General features: G+C 35.7%; 2 protein-coding genes across 5 annotated transcripts in view; both read right to left on the bottom strand.

Moving 5' to 3' along the window:
* Positions 1 to 9,713: 9,713 nt before the first annotated feature.
* Positions 9,714 to 25,996, bottom strand: part of LOC114296678 (metal tolerance protein 4) — a 35,667-nt gene continuing 19,384 nt past the window's right edge. Inside the window, exons 6-8 of one of the 4 annotated variants that reach the window (XR_014357643.1) lie at positions 25,553 to 25,655; positions 10,326 to 10,456; positions 9,714 to 10,181 (exon numbers count right to left, since the gene is read on the bottom strand). Coding sequence is in view for 3 of the 4 variants with exons in the window: in XM_082911004.1 (XP_082767130.1) it covers positions 10,002 to 10,181; positions 10,326 to 10,456; positions 25,605 to 25,655 (362 nt within the window). In the remaining variant the exon portion in view is untranslated. Of the gene's footprint in view, positions 10,182 to 10,325; positions 10,457 to 21,654; positions 21,944 to 25,552; positions 25,656 to 25,996 lie in introns of those variants that run through there. The other 3 variants (XM_082911004.1, XM_082911005.1, XM_082911006.1) reach the window with 3 other exon arrangements.
* LOC145814335 (uncharacterized) lies at positions 16,059 to 18,045 on the bottom strand. The gene is made up of 2 exons (XM_082911007.1): positions 16,970 to 18,045; positions 16,059 to 16,874 (listed from the first exon to the last, which is right to left on the bottom strand). Exons 1-2 carry the CDS (start codon positions 17,809 to 17,811, stop codon positions 16,697 to 16,699), a joined length of 1,020 nt encoding a protein of 339 aa, XP_082767133.1. The 5' UTR covers positions 17,812 to 18,045; the 3' UTR covers positions 16,059 to 16,696.

Raw genomic sequence — 25,996 nt, 5'->3', positions numbered from 1 at the left:
TTTGAGACATCTTCACCACAACTTGCCAGTCTGGTTGTAACGGGTCTGCAACATACCAAACTTGCTGTGCTTGGGACGCCAAGATGAAAGGTTCATTTGTAATTCGATCATCTCGGTACAACAAATGATTGAAGTTCACCAACGTGAAATTGAAGACATCTTTCTTTCCGTGAATGTTGTCAATCCAATCACACTTAAACAACACATGTTTCTTCTCATTGGAATATCGAATCTCAACAATATCTGTCAATTGTCCATAATAGTACACAGACCCCACACGAGGATTCTTGTCTTTTCGACTAACATAACTTATGGTATCTACCTTCAAAGCTACACCAAAATTTTGTGTGGCTCGACAATCATCCATGGCCTTTACTCGATACCGAAACCCATTCAGTAGATGCCCGTTGAACCTCCTTTCCAGGTTATGAGGACCATTTTCCAATAGAATAATCTCTTCAGAAAATATGACATCAGTAGTCCTTCGCAAAGTTTGGACCTATTTAACACGAAAATGTAAAATTTAAAATGTAGTTCGACTTAAGTAACTAGAATCTATAGAGTTAAATACATACATGTTCCTTGAACCAAATATGAAAAGTTTCAAAATGTTCACGCCGAAGTTGATGATCGTCCACACGAGGCATTTTGAGCTTAAGTACTTCAAGGTGTTTGCTGTGTAGATTGAAATTTTGGCAACACAAAAAATTTTGTTGAAAATTCAATAAAACATAATAAAATATTGAGTGAGTGACTTAACCTACTTTATGAATGGTTGAACCGCGCTTGTATTGAATAAGATGTACCGATGAGCTTGTACCCAAGAAGTATTATCAAGATAAAAGCTTGTGTTTTCACCAATAGCATGACCCAAATTATCAGCACCACTATAGTTCCTCACAGGTCGACTAGATTTGGTTTCCACATCATTGAGATATTGTGCACAAAAATTCATGCATTCTTCCACAAGATATCCTTTAGCAATTGATCCTTCAGGATGAGCTCTATTACGCACGTATTGCTTCAAAGTAAGAAGATACCTCTCAATTGGATACATCCAGCGAAACTGAATCGCTCCACCCAATAAGGCTTCATCAGCTAGATGTATAGGCAAGTGCTCCATTATATCAAAAAAACTCGGAGGAAATATTTTCTCTAGATGACAAAGTGTTATAGCGATACGATCTTGAATATATTGCAAATCCGTCGCACGATTAACTTTTGAACACAATTGTCTAAAGAAATTGCTCAATTCAATCAAGGGTTCAATTACATTCTTCGGTAACGATCTTCGAATAGCCAATGGAATAAGTTGTTGCATCAGAATATGACTATCGTGGCTCTTAAGACCCCCAATACTTCTATCATGTGAGCGTACACGACGTGATATATTGGATGAATACCCGTCGGGAACTCTTACTTCCTTCAACACTTTCAAGAACAAATCTTTCTCATCCTTGGTCATCGTGAATTGTGCTGGTGGTAAATAGGCTTTATTCGACCCTCTTAGCTGCAAATGTAGGGGTTTTCTAATATTCATATCTTGTAAATCACGTCGAGCATTAACACCATCCTTCGATTTTCCTGCAACCCCTAATATTGTCCACAACACATTGTCACAAACATTCTTCTCTATATGCATCACATCGAGGTTGTGTCTTATTAGATTGTGCTCCCAATATGGCAATTCATAAAAGATACTCTTTTTCTTCCAGCAATGGGTGCGATGTCCAACTCTCTCCTTCTCTACCTGTCTCCTATGCCTCTCCTTAAGGTCATCCCTCTTGTATTGGGTTAAAATACCCTCAGATTCTAATTGTAGCAACATCTCAGTTCCAGACAACAATTTTGGTTTGAGTCTGACTTCCCGACTACCATCAAATGATACTTTTTCCTTTCGGAATTTATGGCCAGTAGGTAAAAATCTGCGATGACCCAAGTATGATTGTTTCCTACTATGCTTCAACCAACACGATGTAGTTTCCTTATTACAACAAGAACATGCATATTCGCCTTTAGTGCTCCATCCTGACAAGTTTGCGTATGCAGGAAAATCACTAATTGTCCACAGTAAAGCTGCATGCATTTGAAACATTTGATTTGTTGATGCATCAGATGTTGACACACCCTCATTCCATAGTTCTTTCAACTCCTCAATCAACGGTTGCATATACACATCAATCTTGTCACCGGGTCCTTTCGGGCCGTCAATAAGCACGGATAAAATTAGAAATGGTTACTTCATGCACATCCATGGCGGCAAGTTGTATGGAATGAGCACAACAGGCCAAGTGCTATGAACTATGTTCATCGTCCTGAATGGGTTAAAACCATCAGATGCTAAGCCAAGCCTTACACTTCGGCAATCATTACTAAAGTCAATATTCCGACGGTCAAAATCTTTCCATACAAGGGAGTCAGCAGGATGCCTGAAGACACTATCATCAGTTCGTTCCTCTGCATGCCATCTCATTAACTTGGCCGTCTTGGATGACATAAACAACCTCTGCAACCTTGACTTTAAAGGAAAATACCTCATCTGTTTTGCAGCTATTTGTTTGCCACCTGTGTTAGGACCATTTGAACCACCATCACCATTTGATTTCCATCTAGAACTGTTGCATATGACACATTTATCAAGATTGGCGTCCTCGTTTCGAAACAACATGCAACTGTTGGGACATGCATCCCACGTCTCATACGTGAAGCCCAAATCTGTTGTGACCTTTTGAGCTTTATAATATGAGTCTGGGAGTTTCACACCCAACGGGAATGCCTCATTCAATAACTCAAGCAACATGTCAACAGACTTGCCTGTCCACTGATTAAGCACCTTCAAATGTAAAAGTCGAACAATGAATGACAAAGATGTGAACTTCTGAAAACCCGGATACAATTCACTTTGTGCATCTTGAAGAAGTTTGAAATACTTTGCAGTCTCTGCATTTGGACCGAGCTGGGGTTTAGATGCATGGGGATCAGGCCCCTATGGTTCATCACCCTCAACACTTGTACCGGCATGTGGATTTCCCATAGCCCCTTGTATTATTCCAATCATATCATCCCCAATGTCTAAATTAGCTAATGTTTCATTCTCTTGATTACCATGCAGAGATATGTAAGATTCCCCATGATTAATCCAATATTTGTATTTTTTAAAAAAACCATTCAAAATCAGATGCTCCCGTATACCCTCTCGTACAAAATAGTATCGATTCTCACACTTCCTACACGGACAACTGATCATCGAACCTTCAACTCTATTGGTGTAGGCAAACACAAGAAATTCATCAATCCCATTAATGTATTCACTCAACATCCTATTTGGCAAATCAATCCAACTCTTATCCATCATCTGTACACATCCACAAAAATATCTCACCTAAGTAACTCTAAATATAATACCTACGCAAACCAAGTAGATGATATCATTCCTCTCCGCAAATAATTAAATTGTCATATTAAACGTCAAAAAATACAAAAAAAAAAAAAAACCTAATAAACAGAATAAATAAGTGAAAATATTTTCAAAGTCTAACCACATCTCCATAACTAAAATTTTAATTAATCGCTTACATTTACAATTTGTTTGGCTTTTCTTATGCGTAGAAATATTTGTAAGATTTTAAATTTTTTTTAAAAAAACTTGATTTTCACCTTTAAAGTGAAAAATGGGCGGAAAAATATTTTATATTCAAATTAACTTAATTTCTATTAACAACAAATCGAACTTTTTTTTTCAATCATACCAAATGTAGAAAATAGCAAAAACATTTCCACTAAAACAAACAGAGTGGAGCATAGCATAGCATACAATTATACAAATTAGTTTTTGAATTGATCAATGACTAAAAAGCTTACCCTTTTATATATGTATATCATATTTGCCATGGAAGTTCTTATCATTTTCTGTTTTCATTTTTTGAAAAATACAAAACTTGTTTAATGAACTGTTTTTAAAATAAATTTCTGTTAACAAACCACTTTCTAAGAAAACCTCCAAAAAATTGCTTTCAAATTTTCAAACACATTTATTTATTCGAGTTTATTTATTTGTCGTTTACTTTTTAGGTCTCTATAAAAAAATTATCTACAGATTTTTATTATTTTTTTTTATAAAAATAAAAATAAAATTCTATAGATAAAAAATTCATCTACAGATTTATCTACAGATTTATTTGCAAATTATATACAGATTTATCTACAGGGAGTTATCTACAGATTTATGTATATATATATAAAAATTATACACATTTATTTGCATATATATATACAGATTTATTAATTCCATACAGATTTATATATAGATTATAACTTCATCCCCAAATTAAACACATTTATTTATATATATATATACAGATTTATAAAAAAAAATTGCATATATATATATACAGATTTATTAATCAATAGACATTCATCTATATATATATATACAAAGAGAGAGAGAGAGAGAGAGAGAGAGAGAGAGAGAGAGAGAGAAAGAGAGAGAGCATACGCAGAGAGAGAGAGAGTCGTCGCCGAAGCACCGCTACTTGTCGCCGTCGCCGTCGCCGCTGCACCAACGCTGGCTTGCTCGCCGCACCACCGCTACCTGTAGCTCGTTTGAGAAATTTGGGGGATGAAGTTAGGGATTTGGATTTGGATGAAGTTAGGGATTGGAGGAAAGGATCGAGCGGCAAGATGAAAAGGAAGAGCGGGGGAATTTTTATTTTTACTTTTTGCGACGGTATGTTTTAGACTGTCGCAAATGGTAGTCAGTAGTTCGTAAAATGGCGTCGTTTCAATAATCTTTTTTTGTGATGGAACTTTGCCGTCGCAAATGGGCCACTGTTTGCGACAGCAAACATATGCTGTCTCAAAAAAAGTTATTTTTTGCGACGGGACAAAAAACCGTCGCTAATACTTCCGCATTTCCGACCCCTGCGCGTAGTTTTATTACCGACGGGACAGTGCCGTCGCTAAAGGCTTTATTTGCGACGGTTGAAGTTGCCGTTGCAAAAAAACCTTTTTTTGCGACGGGAGGCGCGCCGTCGCTAATTCTTCCGTGTTTTTTACTATGTTTTCTTGTAGTGCAGGTTTGCCCTCGGACGCAAATTCACAGCCTGAACAACTCTGTACCTCTTTCCAACCTCACTAGTCTCGTCTCCTTGAGTAGAGACCATAAATCTGCTCCAAATGAAAGCCGAAACAGACTCAGCACGACTTGGATTTAGATGTTGGTGTGTTGCACTAAATTTGGATTTTAGAGTAGACACAGAATAGGGACTAAGTACAAATTTATTTGTGGCATAAGTACAAGTGTTCTTGTCTTGGGGAGATGGTAATGAGTATTGTTTGACCATGACTAGGCATGTCTCTAGGAGGGAAGAGCATAGCAAGATTGAATTTGGGTGAGACTGTTTTGGTATGATTGTTTCGAGACTGAGCAGCCCAACTCTTGAAGAAGGTCCATCCATGAACTTGTGAGAAAAAGGATGCAGCGATAGCTATGCTGTTGCAGTCGAAGACGTTGACTTGGATAGCTAAGAGGATGTTGGCGTCTCTGTCGAGATACCATGTCAGTCTGGCAAAATAAGTACAAATTTTATGATAAAATTGATAGAAAAAAAAAAGGGGGTAAATTACATTTTGCACCCCTGCACTTTACACAAAATCTTACTTTAGTTCCTACATATCAAATTGTGACGCTTAATCCCCTACACTTTTGGTCAAGTGTCACATTGGCCCTTTTGTTAATAGTGAGACTAACAAAAGTTATTCTTTAGGGAGCTAAGTGTCACAATTTTGATGTGTAGGGACTAAAGTGAGATTTTGTATAAAGTGCAGGGGTGTAAAGTGTAATTTATCCTCACATGTTTTTCATGTGACTAACCTCTGTTAACAATAAGGCTAACAAAACGGTCAAAGTGACACTTGAACAAAAGTGCAGGGGGTTAAGTGCCACAATTTGATGTTTAGGGCCAAAATGAGATTTGATATAAAGTAAAAGGGTACAAAGTGTAATTTATCCAAAAAGTAATTAACACACAATTTAAGAATTTGTAAAGTTAAATAGAATTTAGAAAGGTAGCCTGTGAGCAGGGACGAATTAATAATATACTTTATTAATATTAAAGTGTAAGGTATAAAATTTTTCGTTAATTAGTCAATAATTTTTTGAAAAGACCACTGCAGGGTAGTTTCCCTCAATAAAACCAACAACATACACAATATAATATTAGGATTTTTAATTAGAAAGATTTTAAAATCAACTCATTTGATCAGAGATCATATTTATTTATTTTAAGTTTAGATCAAATAGGAAGACGCATGCCTTTCATATCACTTTTAGTCCTTTAAATTTTAATTTTATTTTATTTTTCTTTTAAATTACCAAATTAGTCTAATTTTAAACTACTGTTTAAATTGTTAGTAAAATAATTATAAATTTTAAATATGATCACTAAAGTATATATGTCATGTGTTAGTTTGGTCCTTAAGGTTCTAATATTGCTAATTTCATCTTTCAATATTATAAGTCATGTTTTATTTTTCTCATCAATGTTTCAAGAATAAATTAACAAAATTAAAAAACTTTACGAACCAAAGTCATATGTATATTTTATTATTATTCCATTAACTATTTAAGTTATGAGTTTAAATAAGACTAAATTAATATAAATTAAAATTTTAATTAACGAAATTGACAAAATTAAAACTCACAAAATGCATACTTAAAGACCATAAATATAATTTATCATGAGTGCTGCTATTAGCACCTCATAAATTATTTTGGATCTTCTAATTTTTAGCTTTTTTTATTACAATAATAATCTCAAATGAAATTACTACAAAGGACATCATTAATTTTGGGACATCTCATCTCACAATTAATCCTACACATCCATTACATCATGAATTAGGATTTATGAGAGCACCACTTCCATTACCACTCATCCATCTTTCCCAAATCTCATCTTCAAAACCTTGAAAACCCTTTGGTGGCAATATTCCAACAATAACGGTGGCAATCATTTGATTACCTATACTTCTTCGGCAATGACAATGAGTAGAAGTTTTTCTGGCAACCACAAGTCCATAAGATGAGAGGAGTACAACAATAAAAGCTTAGAGGAGTTTCATAACTTTGATGTTGTTCTTAACTTAGAGGAGATTGGCCTTGTAAGGGTAAGTTTCTTGAAAAAAATAGCAAAAATAATAAAATCTATTCGTCATTTTTTTGGTGTTGAGCTTCCGAACATATGACTGAAATTCAGGAACATAGGCTTGAACATTGTTTATTTGTTCGGGAACCGGTAACTGAACATTTATTATTTGTTCGGAAATAGGTAACCGAACATTATTCATAGGTTCAGACCTGTTTTATTGAGAAAACTAAACCAATTATTATAATTTTTTTCTGCAAGAGAAGATATTATTATGAGTAAACTAAGAAATTATGCATATATATATATATATGGGGTGTAGAGAGAGAGAGAGAGAGAGAGAGAGTATACCAACTGTGACGATGGTGGATGAGACAGTAGAGACAGTAATTACATTGCCTCTTCTTCTTCTTCGTCGTGGGCTTTGTTAGGGTTTTTTTGGAAGTGGGGTTTTTTTTTTTGGGTGTGGGGGTGGGGGGGTGTGCATTCAATGAGTGAAATGTTTTCACAAGGATAATTTTGATTTTATTTGGAGGGAGAAAAGAAATTTCAAGGGTTTCAAAATTTATAAGTGGGGGTCCAAAATAATAAATGGGGTGCTAATAATGAGTAGTGCTATTAGCACCATTTTTTTTATTATTTTGGACCCCCACTTATAAATTTTTAAACCCTTAAAGTTTCTTTTCTCCCCCCAAATAATACCAAAATTATCCTTGTGAAAATATTCTATCCATTCAATTGAATGCACACCCCTCACACCCTAAAAAAACATCTTTTCCAAAAATCCTAACAAAACACACGAAGAAGAAGAAGAAGAAGAAGAAGAAGAAGAAGAACCGAATTTGATTACTGTCTCTCTCTCTCTCTCTCTCTCTCTACCGCCTCATCTTTTTCTTCGATGATTATGTTCGATTACCGATTCCGAACAAATAATAAATGTTCGGTTACCGGTTCCTGAACAAATAAATAATGTTCGAGCCTGTGTTCTCGAATTTCGGTCATATATTCGGGAGTTCAGTCCTGAAAAAATGACGAATAAATTTTATTGTTTTTGCTATTTTTTTTAAAAAACTTACTCTTACAAGATCAATCTCTTCTGAGTTAAGAACACCATCAAAACTATGAACTTCTTCTGAACTTTTATTGTTACTCCTCCCGTCTCATAGAATTGTGATTTTCGAAAAAACTTCCACTCATTATCATTGCTGGAGAAGTGTCAGTAATCAAATGGTTGCTGCCGTTATTGCCAGAATATTGCCATTAAAAGGTTTTCAAGATTTTGAAGATGGATAAGTTTTGAAAGTGAAATTTGGAGAAGATAGATGGGTAGTGATGGATGTGAGTAATCTCATAAACTCTAATTCATAATATAATGGTGTGTGGGTTTAATTTAATTGTGAGATGGGATGTTCCAAAATTAATGATGTCTTTTTTAGTAATTTTATTTGAGGTTGCTATTGTAATAAAAAAAAGCTAAAAATTAAGGGGTCCAAAATAATTCATTGGGTGTTAATAGCAGCACTCTTAATAATACAATTGCTATTCAAGATAAAAAAATTATACTCATTTTTTCAAATCTAATGATGTGTCAATCAATTAAGATATTAAAAGTAACACACACTCCCATATGTTCTTTAATTTTTAACGAATCACATCACTTACATATCACTAAGTTTAGAAAATGAATTTAGAAATTGAGCCTGTATATAATTTTCTTATTTTAAATATAAAAATAGAAAAATAATTTGTAGGGATAAAGTTATAATAACTAGTGTGAAGATAGACCTTAGATATAATGAACCTAAGCAATACCCAATGATTGATGTCACCGTCATGGGCTGTAGGCCAAAAGTCATCCTAATAGGCCGTGCTCTAAAATATAACATTAATTCAGTCTTAATTAATATATACATCAAAATATTACAAATTTAATTTTTTAATACATATTAAATAAATTATCAATCAAAATAGCTCTCGAGCACTCTTCATGTGAACTATCCATTTTTTTCTCTCTCTTTTTCTAAATTCTGAACATGGGACTAATTGAACATGACACAAGTGTCACATGTGCACGGGATTTACTATTTTGTGTCTAAGAATAAAAGAAAGATATCAGAAATTAGATTGCTTATGGAACTTAACGGTCACGGGTCAAGTTTAGGGAGGGTTTACAAAAATATGTCCTCTCCTTGTATCATCTAGGGGGCGGGACAAATCGGAGGTTGACGAAAGGGAGGCGGGTGTGGAATGGGAGGCGAGTTAATTTTGCAAGTTGAAAAATTAAAATATTAATAAAAATTATAGATGTTGATGAGTGGCAAATACGTGAAATTAAGCGAAAATACTCATTCATTACTGCTCAGTTAACAAGTCAAATGATACTCCCACCCTTGTCATTTCAACTCCAAGTAATGCATAATATCATTCAACAGCGATATTTAAAATTGTTTAACCACTGTTTGATAACAATTTTTTTTTTTTCTTTTCAAAAAATAAGATATAAAAAAGATAAAGAAGGGGAAAAAAACAAAAACAAAAACAAAACTAGTAGTACTTAAAAATAAGGTATCACTGAAAATTGCCTTCACTAATTTATTGAAGACTGAAAGCAGCCGAATAAATCGCCTCATTTGCTAGTATTTCAGAAGACTCATTATACAGTTTTCTCCATACAACCGGCACATGAAAGTGACTTATATATAACAATTAGATCCGAAATATGGAAGCAGATTCAAAGTCCACTCATGCTCAAACCAGAAAAGTCGTTTACTATCCCAAACATTCCTATCAAGTAAATTTCCAGAAGGCCAAATTTTGAAGCATGTAAGTAGTAACTGACATGAACTGAAAGAAAAATCAATCCTCTCTGTTGGGCAGCCTACTGAGAACAGAGTGCTCTGGTTTGTGTTGACACTCATAATCAAGATGAACAAATGCCCTTTCAACTTCAGGAAGTTTCTCTATCTTCATCTGCAGGGTCTCTCCTATGAGATGTGCTTCTTTCAACGGTAACTCTTCTGGAAGTTCAATGTCAACCTGTGTTTTCAACAAAGATATAAGAAATAACATGATCGTGACTATACTCTCTCACTAGCAAAGCATTCAAGAAAAAGGAGTGCTTGGAGCCAATTCTCCATTAATAAACCATTAACGGAAAACTCTACTATTTCAACTACTAACCTCTACAAAATACAGAACACCAAAAGTGTAAGCGCGGACTGTGTCAATATGCTTGACTTGGGGATGCCTTATGACGAGATAAGTCATCTTCTGCAAGACATCAGGGGGAGCTGATTGTCCCACAAGTGACACTGCATCAACAAGCCCATCTTCAATTTAAGTCTCCCAAGAAATGGATAGTTAGCGCAAGTAAACGGTACAAGCATTGTAAAATATGCCACCAAATATACTCCAAAAGTTTATAAAAGAAAATACGAGCTCTTTAACACAATTAAAGCTTTCTACCTTCATTTTCAAAATCAACATTTTTATCTACAACTTACCCCCAAGTTAAATCCTCACCAAAAGTGGATTAAACCAATTGTATCTTCTTAGACCCTACTTTTCTTAGATTTTGACACCAACTAGCATTCAAATTTTGCATCAGCTTAAACATTGGGTCTTCATATACAGAATATTTGGTCCACCCCATAGCTCACTAGGTGGAATGTGCATGTTCCCTACGTGAACACTGAGGCACTTAATGTCCTTCGTTGAATCAATCAGTTGGTTTAAGTTCATCCGTGATGATATGGGTGAAAACCTTCAGGAATTCATTTCAAAAATAAAAACAAAGCTCATAAAAATTGCTTTTGGGCTTTATTATTGAGAAGCTCTTTCTCATAGATGGGGTTATCCATCCAAGATGGTTGATAACTTTTCTCCATCATAATTGTCCCAAAGAACTATACTGTCAACTCATTTCAGCACCTTGTTTTTCTTTTCCTCGCCGCAGCTTGCTTTTGTTCACTCGTCTCGAGAATTTTGAATCATATTTTGAACTTCCAATTGAACTTGATGTCCAAAGAAGGATTAATCAAAACCCAAGACAAGAATTTTACATTCAGATTGTGACACCAACTAGCATTCAGATATTCAGCTTATGCATTAGGTCATAATATAGAATATCTGGTCCACTCCTGCAGCCAATGAGGCAGAAAGTGAACATCCCTTGGCTCAATTGCAAGTTCATTAGATATTCTTTCCTGAAGAAGATTAACCAACCTACAATTCTTCTTCTATTCTCAATTTTGAAGTACAATAGTTAGCAGACTAAGTATTCACCAATCTTCCACTTTATGGTAAATTCTGTTAGATAATTTTTAATAAAAAATAATTGTTCAATTCTTTGCTGTTATAATTTTTACTGTGGTTTAAACATTTTGGTTATAATATTTATACTCATTATTACATTTATTATACCAAAATTTAATGATTTAAATGTAATCATAAATTCTCTAACATTTTGCTTTTATTAGTATTTGGGTAAATTACACTTTGCCCCCCTAAACGTTCACCCATTTCCCACTTTGGCCCTTTAAGTTTGATTTTTTCCACTTTGGCCCTTCATGTTTGCAATCCTTCTCATTTTATTCCTAGACTAACTCCCATAACAGAATCTGCCACATCACCAACACATCAGCTCCATGTGTGATGTAAAAAATTCACTAAAGATGCAAAAAATAAAAAATATAAAATAAAAAAATTGAATTTATTTTTTTAGTCTTTAGTGAACCTTTTTTTTCAAAAATAATTGTTCAATTCTTTGTCCAACCCTTTAGTCCCAAAATGTAATTGTATCCTACAGGCTACAACCAAGAGGGCTAACATGAGAGGTCAACCTAACTGGAATCAACAAAGAGTGGCCTAACACTTTTAAGTGTGGTTAAGTGAGGAACAGAATGGAAGATTTCTAAAAGGATAGTGTTTATGGTAAAGGGTTTTTCGTGGACTGTGAAGTCTACATCGACAAGCAGTGGATGCTGAGCAAGACCCTCCGTTTGATTTGATACTGTCAATGACAGTCATAAGGAGTTCGTGCAAGGTAATGAGGTTCACTTACTGGTAGTTCGGAATAACATCCTTCAATCTACCTGCACTATTGTGGCAAGGTGTGGAGTTGCTATTGATTCAGGAAATTGCAATAATGTAGTTTCAGGGAAGTTGTCCCAAAATTGGGGTTGGCAATAGAAACGCATTTGAATCCTTACAAATTGTCTTGGATTTAAGAGGGAGTTGAAATGTAAAGTGCAAGAGATTAGGGTCAGGGTTAGAAAAGAGAAAGTGTAACATTCGTACTCTTTAAGTCATTTGAACTACATCTAACTCCTTTATTGTTAGAAATGAAACCCTTTTAATTGATCTTATAACTTTAATTAGCGTGTCGTCTTAGTGTAGGACTACAACCTTTGGACTGCTTGTTGTTGGGGCTTCATTCTAGACCCTTGGTTTACTTTAAACAGGGTTCGGACGAGAGAGTTATGTCCGTTGGTGGCTTGGTCACCTAGACAACTTAGACTGTTCACTCGAGCGCAAGTTTCACCGCTCAAGCGGTCTTTTGACCCTTCCAGTATTGAATTTCGAAACCTCAGATATTGAGAGCATTCATTCTTCACTCGAGCGCATGATTGGTCACTGAAGCGGTCTATTTCGCAGAAGTCTGAGATACTGCTGTAAGATTTCTTAATAAAGTCTACATATTCAATTGTTTGTAATATAGTAATACATCGGTTTATATAACAATCTAACCCTAAGACTGAAAAGGAAACTAGAATAATTACTCAATCCCTAAAATATACCAAAAATATATACTACTATATATACATAAAACCTAATATTCTCACACCTCCACTCAACCTCAAGGTGTTTTAGCAGAAAATACTGAGAGTTTGTTAAGAAGAAACTGAAATAGAGTAATAATGTTAGTCTCTTGGTAAAGAAGTCAGCAAATTGCAGAGCTGAAGAGATGAAAGGAAGGGAGATAGAGCTAGATTGTAGATGTTGACGGACAAGTGACAATCAATCTCAATGTGCTTCGTCCACTCATGGAAGACTGTGTTATAGGCAATCTGAATAGCACTGCGATTGTCACAATAGAGAGAGATCGGAGAAGACTAAGGGACACCCAAATCAGACAAGAGACAGCAAAGCCAAACAATCTCAGCAGAGCGAGTAACAACAGTTTGTTTCTTACTTTTCCAAGAGATCAAGGAATCGCTAAGAAATATACATAAACCAAATGTGGACTTTCGATCAATAACATCACCACCCAATCAGAATCAACATAAGGCACCAAGTCCAAAGAAAAAGTAGCAGACAACAGTAAGCCCTGAAATATAGTATTCCGGAGATAGCGAAGAATCTGAACCAAAGCAGCCCAATGTGTAGAATGAGGAGCAAAAACGAATTGGCTAATCACATGAATAGCATAGACAAGATCAGGGCAAGTAACTGTCAAATAGACTAAGCAACCCATAAACTCTCAATATAAAGTGGGATTATCCCGAGGGACACCATTAGTAGTATTAAGCTTTACATAAAGCTCAATTGGGATATCAAAAATCTTAGTGTCAATAAGACCGGCATGGTGAATAACCTCATTTGCATACTTGGCCTGAGACAGAAAATAACTCTTGGAAAAAGAAGCTACTTTAATACTAAGAAAATACCGCAATGGGTCCAGATCCTTCATTTCAAAGGTGCGGAAGAAATGCTGCTTGACCTCAGAGATAGCTAAAGAGTCAGAGCCAGTGATCATCATATCACCTACATAATGTAACAGGGCAACGAAACTAGCAGTGGTGTGAAGGAGAAACAAAGTAAAATCCTGGGCACAAGGGTGAAAACAGTCATACCAAGCACGACGAAGACGAGATGGCAAGGGGGCGGACGCATGTAGACCTTCTGATGATCATAGAAAGAAGAAAAAGAACAAATCTAGAATTTCACATGAAGCAAATATAAGAGCATCTCCAATGCACTAGGCATATGATACTTGTTAGTTAAAATGCCTAGTGTGATTCACTTTTTTCAATTCCAATGCACTAGGCATATGATTAGGCATTTTGGCTCAACTCATATTCACTAGCTACATGTAGCTAGCCTTCAACGCTAGGCAAAATGTATTCAATCATTAGGATTATTTCCCTCCATCTTTGTTGTTGACGTGGCATTCTATAAAATTAATAGTATTTGGATAAATAGGTAAAATAAAGAGCATGGTTGGAGTAAAAACATAAAACAGTTGATAGGCAAAATAAAATATATACTTTATAGTAATATTTAGCTAGGTAAAATGCCTACTACCGTTGGAGATGCTCTAAGGCATCAAAAATTAAAGATTTGGAATAATTTTGAGTCTTCATGTCATTATAGTAGGTTTTAGTCATTAAGGGTATAATGGTAATTCTAATAATTGTTGGACATGGGTTGTAAGGGTCGCCCACAGATTTTATTTTGGGTCAAGTTATTAAATGGGTCATTATATATGGATTTTTATTATGTCTAAAATAATTTTAGTGGTCAAAAGTCTAAGTTTCCTATTTTGATATTGAAGTAGAATTAGAAGTCATTAAAGTTTTCAATTATGATTGAAGTAGAATTGGAAGTTATAGTTGGTCTAGAATATTAGTAGTTGTTAAATATTTTTAGTTTCTAAATTTGAGTTATAGTCCTCATAGAATTAGGAGCCTTTAGCCTATAAATATGTGTAATCTCAATGATTAAGGTGAACAGTTATTATTATGAAAATTTGATATTGTATTTGTGTGATTAGCCTATCCCTTGTGAGGGTGAAGCATCTCTCTCTCTCTCTCTAGCAAGGTTACTGTTCACTTCACTATTTATAGTGCTTAGAACAGCCATCCAACATCCCCTAAACATTTGCGTTTTCATTTCCAAAATCCTACCCTTTTACAAACCTTTAAACTCTTTTTTTTTTTTTTTTAAATACTTTTGCAGCCACAAAATCCTACCAAATCCAGCCTTATAAGTCTATTGTTGCTGCTGCCAATATACTTAAACCGGGCCCATAACTTGTAGGAAAGTAATCTCTACTTGTCCTACATCAGTTTGGTATCAGAGCTTCAAGATCATACCTTGTTCCTTACCAATCTTTTGATGAAATTGCTTTCTTTATTACAATGTTGACAAGCATTGAATTAAATTGAAAGTTTGAAACATTGTTAACAAATTATAGAGCTACTAGCAAAGATGTTGCAATGTTAAAGGAGGATTTTGCGATAATTAAGGAGGATGTTGCAACAATAAAGAGTGATGTGCATACTATCAAGGCAACTTTGAATGAATTGAAAGCTTCCATGGAAGGATTGTTGGTTGCTGTTTTACAAAAGACTAATATCCAGAAGCAAAAGGTTGATAGTGTAAAAGATTTTGAAGAAACTATGAACGAGCAAGATGAACAAGTTGCTAATATTGAGGATATTGAAGAAACGAAGGCAAAAATTAACTGCTTACTAAAGAAAGCATGAAAGATCGTCAAGATCAAGGTTCTAAAGCCAAGGAAGCCAAAGAAAATGATGTGAATGCAATTGAACCTTTTGCTCTTCACAAGAAAAATGAAGTTCACATTAAGTTTATGATTCCTAATAAGTTCGATGTGGACAACGGAGTGATGACAACATTGAACATTTTGATTTTCTAATCATTTATTCAAAACAATCAATTTGAATGGTTGCAAGTGCAAGATTTCATAATCCTTATACTCTAAGAAGCACGGACACGGACACGCGACACGACACGGACACGCAAAAACGCAAATTTTCAAAAAATAGGGGACGCGACACGCCGGGGACATGTTCAATATATATAATTAATTTTATTTATTATATGTCATAAAATTATTTAAAAAAATCAAATAAAGGTAATAAAATATACAAAATAACACTATTAAAATTATAAAAAATAAACATTTAATTGATTTAACATCATATATATCGTTCACAATTAACATAAAATAGCATTCCATCAATACATAACATGTCATTCGAAGCTACCAACCATCATTTGTTACAAAATGCATGAAAATCAAACCACAAAATATAAAATTATCCAATGTACCAACAACTATTACAAAATCTATAAATATCAACCTAAGTAGAGGAAACTATTACAACATCTTCACCACCGCCTCCATCTTCTCCTTCATCTGTAAATAGGACCGCCTCCATAGCCGGTTCATCAAGTGAGAGGTTAGCTATCCCAAGCATTCCAATATCATCAAGTGAGTCAAAGTTATCTCCGGCAATATCCCACATTTTTGTCTCTTCTTGCAAGTATTGGGAGCTCCTCCTTGATAAAAGACGAAGATTGCTATGAATGAACACCAAATCCTCCGCGCGTTGAGGGACCATCTTGTTCCTTCTCACTGAGTGAATAAAGGAGTAAGTACTCCAATTTCTCTCACAACAAGATGAAGAGGCAGGTTGCACAAGCAATCTCAAAGCTAGTTTTTGAAGAGATGGTGCATATGCACCATATGCACACCACCAAGTATAAGGATCCATGTGCCACCTATTATGAATGGAATCATACTATGAGAATGTTTCAACATAACCCGAAAATTTTCCAAACTCAGTTATCACCTTAGTTCGCTCCGTAATATCTTCAAAATACCTCTTAAAACACTTGCTCCTCTCACGTGTCACCTCTTCATCCCTATGTGGAGGAACTCTATTTTGATCCTCATGGAGCCACTCATCACTATAATACCTACAATCCAAAATAGGAAAAATAATTATTTCAAGAAAGACTAGATAAGTCCATTAAAATGAAATATGTAAAACAAATTTAAATGTGGTACTTACTTTGAATTCAATGAATGTGCCATACAATAGAGAGGAGTATTGTTTTTATTCCAACGATCCACGAGAATTTGATGCACCACATTGTAAAATGTAGATTCCTCATCTATTCTTTTCCCTTCATGCCTATAAATTGACATCTTCACTTTCTCTATCATTGAGTCCCACATATCATATACTAAGTGAAGGCAAGGTTTGTCCGTATCACAAGCCCTAAGCATGTCATATATAGGACCCATGAAGGAAAGAATATAATCAATGTAATCCCACCACACATCATCCAAAATCTTTTCTTTCACAAATTTTGCATTCCCAACATCATCCTCTCTATAGCAATTCCACTTGTCACTAATTACCATTGCTTGAAGACCACGTTTTATAAGCTTTAACCTCTTGAGCATAACAATTGTAGAGACAAATCGTGTTTCGGCAACCGAAAGCAACTTCAATGACACAAATTCATTGTACATAGCCAATCGCGTTGAGTGATTAGAGATAAAATTCTTAATCATCAAACCATCTCCGGCAATATCAGTAATCCAACTACATTCTTCATATGTGACTTCATTCCTCTCAATATTCTTTGCAGCACAAATATTTTTCAAAGCTAGATTTAATGTGTGCACCACACAAGGAGTCCATAGAATATGAGGGAATTGAGCTTCAATGAGTTGTCCGGCTGCCTTACAATTAGGAGCATTAGCCGTGATGACTTGAACCACATTACTTGGCCCAACCTCATTAATCACTTCTTTCATCAAATTTGCAATGAAATATTTGTCTTTAGTTTCTCCAGAACAATCAACTGCTTTAATGAACATAGGCCCACTTTCACTCACTGCCATAAAATTAATCAAAGGCCTCCTTTGAGAATCACTCCAACAATCACTAACAATGCTCACCCCTTTTTCCTTCCATGTGCCCCTAATTGGTTGCAACAATTTATCAATGTTTGCCCTCTCTTTTTGAAGTAATGTGGTTCGTAACAAATTATAACCGGGAGGCAAATATCCAGGAATATTATGATTTGCAGCAAATGTGTAAGAGCTAACATAGTAAGGATTTCTTGCAAGATTAAAAGGTACCCCCCCCCCCCCCCCCCCCCCGCCGCGAGTAGAACATCCTAGCAATTTCAAAATGCAATTGCTCTCTATCCTTCAAGTTGAATGCTTTCTCAATAGCACTCCCACTCCCACTCTCACATGTTCTCCCTCTTCTTTGATTCATAAGCATAACTACTACCCACTGATACAGTGGAAGGAGGCAATGGTACATTTTTGGGAGGAGCATTTTTAATTCTCAGCTCAGCAGCATCATTCTCATTTTGCAGTTGTGAAAGTTTTTGACTTGTCACTTTCTTACAAGCACCAATTCCCTTTCCTGGGAGTTTTAACAAGTGTGCCCTTACTCTTGTATATGAACCTTTGAAAGTATTATTACAAAATTTACATTGTAATTGGCAATTTCTTCCTCCTTCCCCAGGTTTTGCTAATTTAGTTATATACTTCCACAATGGTTTATTCTCATCAAAATCATCATCAGGTATATCATTAGAACTACCACCCGTAGCCATTGTTTCAGAATTAATAATTGGTCCCTATAATAAAATTAATAAACATACATTATTAAAATTATATCCTCAAATAATAGAAAAGAAAAAATAAAATCAGAATATAAAAAAAATAAAAGAAAAGAAAAGAAAAAATAAAATAAAACAAAATCAGAATCAGAATTAAAGAAAAAGAAAAGAAAAAATTAAATTAATAAAAGAAAAAAAATAAAATCAAAATCAAAATCAAAATCAAAATAAAAGGAAAAAAAAAATGAAATAAAAGAAAGAAAGAAGAGGCTGAGACAAAGAGAGAGAGAGAGAGAGAGCTATCGAAGAGAAAAATAAAAGAAAGAAGAGGCTGAGACAGAGAGAGAGAGCTATCGAAGAGAGAGGGAGCGATCGAAGAAGATCGAAGAGTCGTACCTTCCTTAACGAAGCAGCAAATCGACTGAAGATCGCACGAAGAAGGTCGCCGACTGATGACAGACGGCCGACGACAGACGACCGACGAGGAGCAACGATCGACGAGAGACGACGTACGACGAAGTCAGGTCCTCTCTCTTTCTCTCTTTCTCAACTGTTTATCTTCTATTCCATAGTCGATTCGAAGAGATTAGGGCGAATAGAGATTAGGGCAAATTTAATCTGTTTTTGGTTATTTTCAAATTGACCCCAAAAAATTTTAGTAAACTGTGAAATTGCCCTCGCGCGTGTCCCAAACGTGTCTATAACGTGTCCAAAACGTGTCCGGATGTAAAAAAATTAAAAAAAATTGGGACACTCTCCCATGCGTGTCGGACACGTGTCCACCGCGTATCCGACGCGTGTTCGTGTCCGACACGTGTCTGACACTGGTACGGAGCCCTCGGAGAGGTGTCCGTGCTTCATAGCTTATACTTCAACATTATAAAACTCGAGGTCGAGTTTTTTCAAATGCAAGGGAGAATGATGAAGATCATGGAAAGAAGAAAAAGAGCAAATTTAAAATTTTACATGAAGCAAATTTAGGACATCAAGAATTTGGAATGATTTTGAGTCTTCATGTCATTATAGTAGGTTTTAGTCATTAAGGGTATAATGGTAATTCTAATAATTGTTGGACATGAGTTGTGCGGATCGCCCATGGGTTTTATTTTGGGTCAAGTTATTAAATGAGTCATTATATATGGGTTTTATCATGTCTAAAATAATTTTAGTAGTCAAAAGTCTAAATTTCCTATTTTGATATTGAAGTAGAATTAGAAGGGATTAAAATTTCCTATTATGATTGAAGTAGAATTGGAAGTCATAGTTGGTCTAAAATATTAGTAGTTGCTAAATATTTTTAGTTTCTAAATTTGAGTTATAATCCTTATAGTAGGAGAGTCTTTAGCCTATAAATATGAGAGTTATTATTATGAAAATTTGAGTTTGTGTTTGTGTGATTGGCCTATCCCTTGTGATGAAGCATCTCTCTCTCTCTCTCTCTAGCCAGGTTAGTGTTCACTTCACTGTTCACAGTACTTAGAACAGCCACCCAACACCTCTAAACATTTGTGTTTTCATTTCTAAAATCCTACCCTTATACAAACCATTAAACTCTTATTTTTTTAAATACTTTTGTAGCCACAAAATCTCATAAAATCTAACCCTACAAGTCTATTCTTGCTGCTGCCAATATACTTAAAACGGGCTCACTACTTGTAGAAAAGTAATCCCTACTCGTCTTCATCACCTTCTCAACGAGATGGCCATTAAGAAAATCATTCTTAACATCCATTTGATAGAGAGGCCAATGACAAATAGCAGCAACAGAGATCAAATACAAACAGTAGTCATCTTGGCAACAAGGACAAGGGTCTCCTTGTAATCAATACCATACTCTTATGAGAAACCTTTGGCAACCAAGTGAGCTTTGTAGCGCTTGAGAGAACCATCAGAATGAATCTTGACTTTATAGACCCATTTGTAACCAATCAAATTCTTGCCAGCAGGAAAAAAAATAAGCTCCCAAGTAGCAGTCTTCTACAATGCAGACAACTCATCCTCCATAGCTCGAACCTAATTAAGATCCTGACAGGTCTCCTTGTAAGACTAGGGTTCTGAAAAAAGAGTGAATAGCAGACAAAAAGGTGCAGTATGAAGGAGAAAAACATGCTTTAGTAAAACCAAGTTTAACTACCTGTTTACGATTGCGAAGGGGATACTTACGGTTAGTAAGATCAGAATCATCAAAAGTAGGAGGATCAACAACAGTGGCAGAAAGGGAACAAACTGATGGGGGACAATAGAGAGGGACTCAGCAGGAGGGGTGGTAGGAGGAGAAGATGGAACAAGCTCACAGGAAACAGTAGAGATATACTCATCAAGAGAGACTTCAGAAGGAAATGGATCAATGTGAACTAAATCCTCTTTGAAAAACAGAGCAGTGATAGGAAAAAGCTGAAAGTAAGACAGGCGTTCGAGAAAAGAAACATGGCAGGAGACATAAAGGCAACAGAAAATAAGGTCGTGACAACGACAGCCTTTCTGAATAAGACTGTAACCTAAAAAGACACACAGGATGGACCGGACACTAAGTTTGGTCCAATCTTTATAGAGAAGAAGGACAAAACAAGCAGACTTAAAAACACGAAGGAGTAAGTAATTGGGAAGTTGAAAAAACAAAGCCTCATAAGGAGAACGATAAGAGAGAAGGGGAGTAGGTATACAGTTGAGAAGAAAAGCAGCAGTAAGAACTACCTCTCCCCAAAACTGAGCCAGAATAGAGACAAAAAAAAAGACCTAGCTGTCTCAAGGAGATGACGGTATTTATACTTAGCTCGACCATTTTAGGTGGATGTATCAGTACATAAAGTTTGATGAATGGTACCCAAATTGGCCAAATACTCACAGAACTCAGTTTTAAAATATTCCCCACCCAAGTTTGACGGTAACAATTTAATAATAGACCCAAGCTGTGTAGAGATCATAGACTGAAAAGTGTGGTATATCTGGTAGAAGTCGGACTTATGAGTCATAAGATAAACCCAAGGGTAACGGGTGCTGTCATCAACAAATAACACATAGTATGCAGAACCCTCTTTGGTGAGAATAGGAGAATGGCTCCAAACATCAGTATAAACTAAAGAAAACGGTGTATTAGAGATAAAAGTACTTTTATGAAAAGGAAAGGCTATCATTTTGGCAGGTTTACATCCCCGACACTCGATAAATTGACTAGGAGAAACTTTACCCAATATATCTGACTGAACTAAAGACCGTAAGCGGTCAACAGACAAATGACCTAATCTAGAATGCCACAAATAAAAATGCCTCGATAGAGAATCTAACTGAAAAGAGGAAAAAACAATCAGACAAGTAGCCATAGGCAAATGCAAGCTCTCCACTATATAGAGGTCTCCAACTCTACAGCTGGTCCTAATCTGTTGCTTGGACATCCGATCCTACACAAAACAGATAGAAGAAGAAAAGATAACATCAAAACCGGAGGCATCAAGCTGACTGATAGATAATAAACTGACAGATAACTAAGGAACATAAAGGACAGATGTAATAAAGACAACAGACATATCAGACGGTAAGACAGGCCCAACAGATATAACAGACATACCAGACCCATTAACAATATTAACAATAATAGGAAATGGAGAGACAGTACAATTTTGAAGTAAAGAGAGATGATGAGTCATATGATGAGAGACACCAAAGTCAAAAAGCTAGATAGACAGAGAGATACCTGAAGAAGACCCAAACAAACCTGATTGAAGAGAGGAAATAGTAGAGGCAGACAGGGATGTTTGGGAAGTAGACTGTATACTGAAGCTGACCAATCTGAGCACTCAAGGAAACCAAGTCAGGATCGGGAGACGGAACAGATGCAGTATAAATGGTTGGAGTCTAAAAAGTACTTTGAGGAGGAGCTCGGAAGTGTGGCTGAGACTGTAAAGCAAATAAACATCCCTCTTTGGGACAATGGTACTTCTAATGGCCCCTCTGATGGCAGAAGGCACACTCATCAAAAGCCAAAGACATTGTAATAACTAAAAAATTGAGGGTCAAACTGTAAATAACCAAAAACTTGTTTGGTCTAAACAAGAATAAAAGAAAATTGTGGTCAGCTAAAGAGCAACACCCAGGCCACGTGACTCAGAACAAGAGAGATAACCAGAACCAAATCACGACTCAAAGAGATCAAGAGAGAGACAGAGATGTCGTAATCAGGTCGCGAACTGGCAAGGACCAAAGAGAAGCTTTCCGAAATCGATAGCACCGAGAGAGAGAGAGATTGAACCAGAAGTCGAAGTCAAGCGAGAGTCGTGTGAACCAGAGGTGGAGGGTGAGCTCATGATCGCCGCTATTCCAGAGAGAGAGGGAGACTTTGAACTCAACCAGAAGAAGACTTCTGATGATCATGAACCAAAGAAAGCCAAAGAAAGGTCACGTCAAACTTGACCTAGAGAGACAAGGCCAATGCGACACTTCTTCAACTAGTGAAGACGAAGCACGAAGTCCATCTCTCAAAGCAGATAAGGAACCAAATAAGTCAAGCTAGACACTCGTGCCCTTCAATTGAATCAAACGAACACAAAAGGAGTCACAGCCTGGGACTCAGAGAGATAAAACCAAAGGACTATTTTCCAAGAGATAATCGCGTCCAAGGATGACCTATGATCACGACTCAGTGAGAATCTGATGAGGAAGACGATTCAGGGACAACATCTAAGGTTTGGGCTCAGAGATGGCTCTGATACCATGTAAGATTTCTGAATAAAGGCTATATATTCAATTGTTTGTAATACAAGAGTACATCGGTTTATATAACAATCCAACCCTAAGACTGAAAAGGAAACAAGAATAATTACTCAATCACTATAATATGCAAAAAATATATACTACCATATATATATAAAACCTAATATTCTCACAACTCCAAGCCTTCATTCACTGCTCAAGCACAGTTTTAACCACTCGAGTGGTCTGTTCGAAACTCAGCGCATGAAAGCTACTTTTTATCAGATTTGTGGAACCAAAAACCTCCTTTTTGTACTTACAATATAAATAGACTCACTCTTTCTCTCTCTCTCTCTCTCTCTCTCTCTCTCTCATTTTCTCATTACTCTATCTCTCTACTCTTTTTTCTCTCTCCCTTATCTCTAAAACTCTCCTAAGTCACACGAACCTCTTCATCCTACAAAATCTGTAGAGATTTAGGTACTAGTTCTTAAGACCAAAACGATGAGCGCATCGAGAGCTACGTTTTGACCGGAGTGGATCAAAATCTGACAACATTGAAAATTTGGGGTTTTGCTTCTCTTCTTTTCTAATTTTGAGTTAGGGATTTCCTTAACGTTCTATATGTATTTTAACTCTATTATTTACAATTTTGATAGTTAGAGCTAATTGGAAGATTAGGGTTTTATCTAATGCAAAAAAGGAGGAAGTTCTTAAATATTGTCTAAGTTTTCAATTAGTTTACTCATAGTAATTGTGAAATACTTGAATTTGAGAAATTCGCTTTCAAAATGAGAAATCTCTCATTTTTCCTAAACCCTAGAGTGTTAAGATTGAGAAATTAATTGTGTATTATGAAATCTATGAAATTCTTGGAAGATTATAAGCATTGGATATATTGTGAATGAGGAGACTACGATTTTTGGACAATCACTTCTATTTTAGAATTGTTGAGGAAATGTTGAGTTATACTTTATATATTGCCTATATTGGAATATTGAATTAGAGATCTATGTTTTGGCAACCGATGGAGGGTTGTATTGACTAGTTGTAGAAATTACATGTAAACTAGGTAAATTGAAACATTTACAAAGTCATGCATATCATTGAATATTCCATGATTTCATGAATTTAACTTGTTCGCATGTTGAGAAACGCATTATGATTCAATGCATTGTGAACCTTTGAAATTGTTGAGAATGATGGAAATGTATTGAGAAAATGGGGTAAATACCTTGGTGAATCCAGTTAGGGGGTGTAGATTGTTGAGAATTAAGTTGGCTTTAGGTCCATGGTGAAAGTCCTAAAACATGCGTGGAGTAGGTTTCAATTTCCTTTCAGTTAAGAGCTGGTAAAGTGGTTTTGGTAGTGCTCAATGAAACTACTTGTAGACACGTATCTACAGATTGCTAGAGTTGTATTTACCGTCCTTTGTTTTATCAAAATAGTGATTGCTTGGTTTTGGTTTTGAACAAGTGCATGGCATGAGGTTTTCGAAATGAAAACTTATATTTTGGCATAACATCTCATTTGCATTCACCTTATGATATTATTAACCTTCATGCACTTCATTAAGATTATCTCTGCTGGGCGTCAATGCTCATCCCTGTTGTGGAACCATTTCAGGTGCTAACGGTGTGCCTCTGCCGAGGTGAACGGTGTGGAGGATTTTTGGAAGCATCAAGCTCATACTTGTCTTCTTTTGTATAGCCAAGGGCTTTAGTTGTGCCGGGTTGAAACTCCTTTTGATGTAACTGGGTAAAACCTTGGGAATTTGCAACCTTTTTGGGAATGTATTTGGTGTTGTTTAGTTTTAAACGTTTGTAAATCACATGCTATAGATTCATATCTTACGGATGGTGAATGTATTACCACATGTGATCCTATTTTGTAAATTTCTAAACAAAATTCATGAATGAATTACAAGGATTTAGTATGAATCGATTCCATAAATTGTTGAGATTAACTATAGCTTCCGCATGTGTAATGGTATTGATGAGTGAATATGGATAATATCCGATGATTCGGGTTTCAATTATTTTGGGGGCATTAAAGAGAGAGAGAGAGAGAGAGGAGGGAAGAGAATAGATTAATAGGTCTTGGGTGTGTAACAAATCCTCCATCTTAGCGCATATTTATATTAGACAATAGAATGTGACAATGTAACAAATAATACCCTAAATAAAAAATTTAAAAAAACATAAAAAAAAAAAAAACACCACTATTCTAACAAAGTGCAATGAGGTAATTATGTCAAATCAATCCTTACTCTTCTACACTAGTCCTAAGCACAAGGATAGCATGTGGTGAGATGTGATTACCATAGATGCATTGTGTCATCTCTTATTGGGAAGATGCTGGCAGAAGATTTACCTCGTGCCCATATCCAATTTTCCAAATCACCCTGATGCAGAATATAAGAAGCTAAAGGAAGATTAAATTCAAACAAGTGGTGACATTTGAAAATTTGCATGATTTCAAAGAAAAATCCATAGAAACCATTCATAACCATGTTTCTAGTATTATTAGAGTCCTATGAAGCACGGACACCTCTCCGAGGGCTCCGTACCAGTGTCAGACACGTGTCGGACACGGACACACGTCGGACACGCGGTGGACACGTGTCCGACACGCATGGGAGAGTGTCCCATTTTTTTTTAATTTTTTTACATCCGGACACGTTTTGGACACGTTATAGACATGCTTGGGACACGCGCGGGGGCAATTTCACAGTTTACTAAATTTTTTTGGGGTCAATTTGAAAA

The sequence above is a fragment of the Camellia sinensis genome, unplaced genomic scaffold, assembly GCF_055761805.1.
Source record: "Camellia sinensis isolate YWXY unplaced genomic scaffold, ASM5576180v1 Unanchor1, whole genome shotgun sequence".
Classification (NCBI taxonomy): Eukaryota; Viridiplantae; Streptophyta; class Magnoliopsida; order Ericales; family Theaceae; genus Camellia; species Camellia sinensis.
This window is presented reverse-complemented; position numbering and strand designations above follow the sequence as displayed.

What these genes read in the sequence shown, in the direction of transcription:
- LOC145814335 (XM_082911007.1), bottom strand. Translation starts at nt 17,811, where the DNA reads ATGGCAGTGAGTGAAAGTGGGCCTATGTTCATTAAAGCAGTTGATTGT. An exon ending in GCACATTCATTGAATTCAAA is followed by an intron (nt 16,875 to 16,969) that starts GTAAGTACCACA and finishes TTTGGATTGTAG; the next exon opens with GTATTATAGTGATGAGTGGC.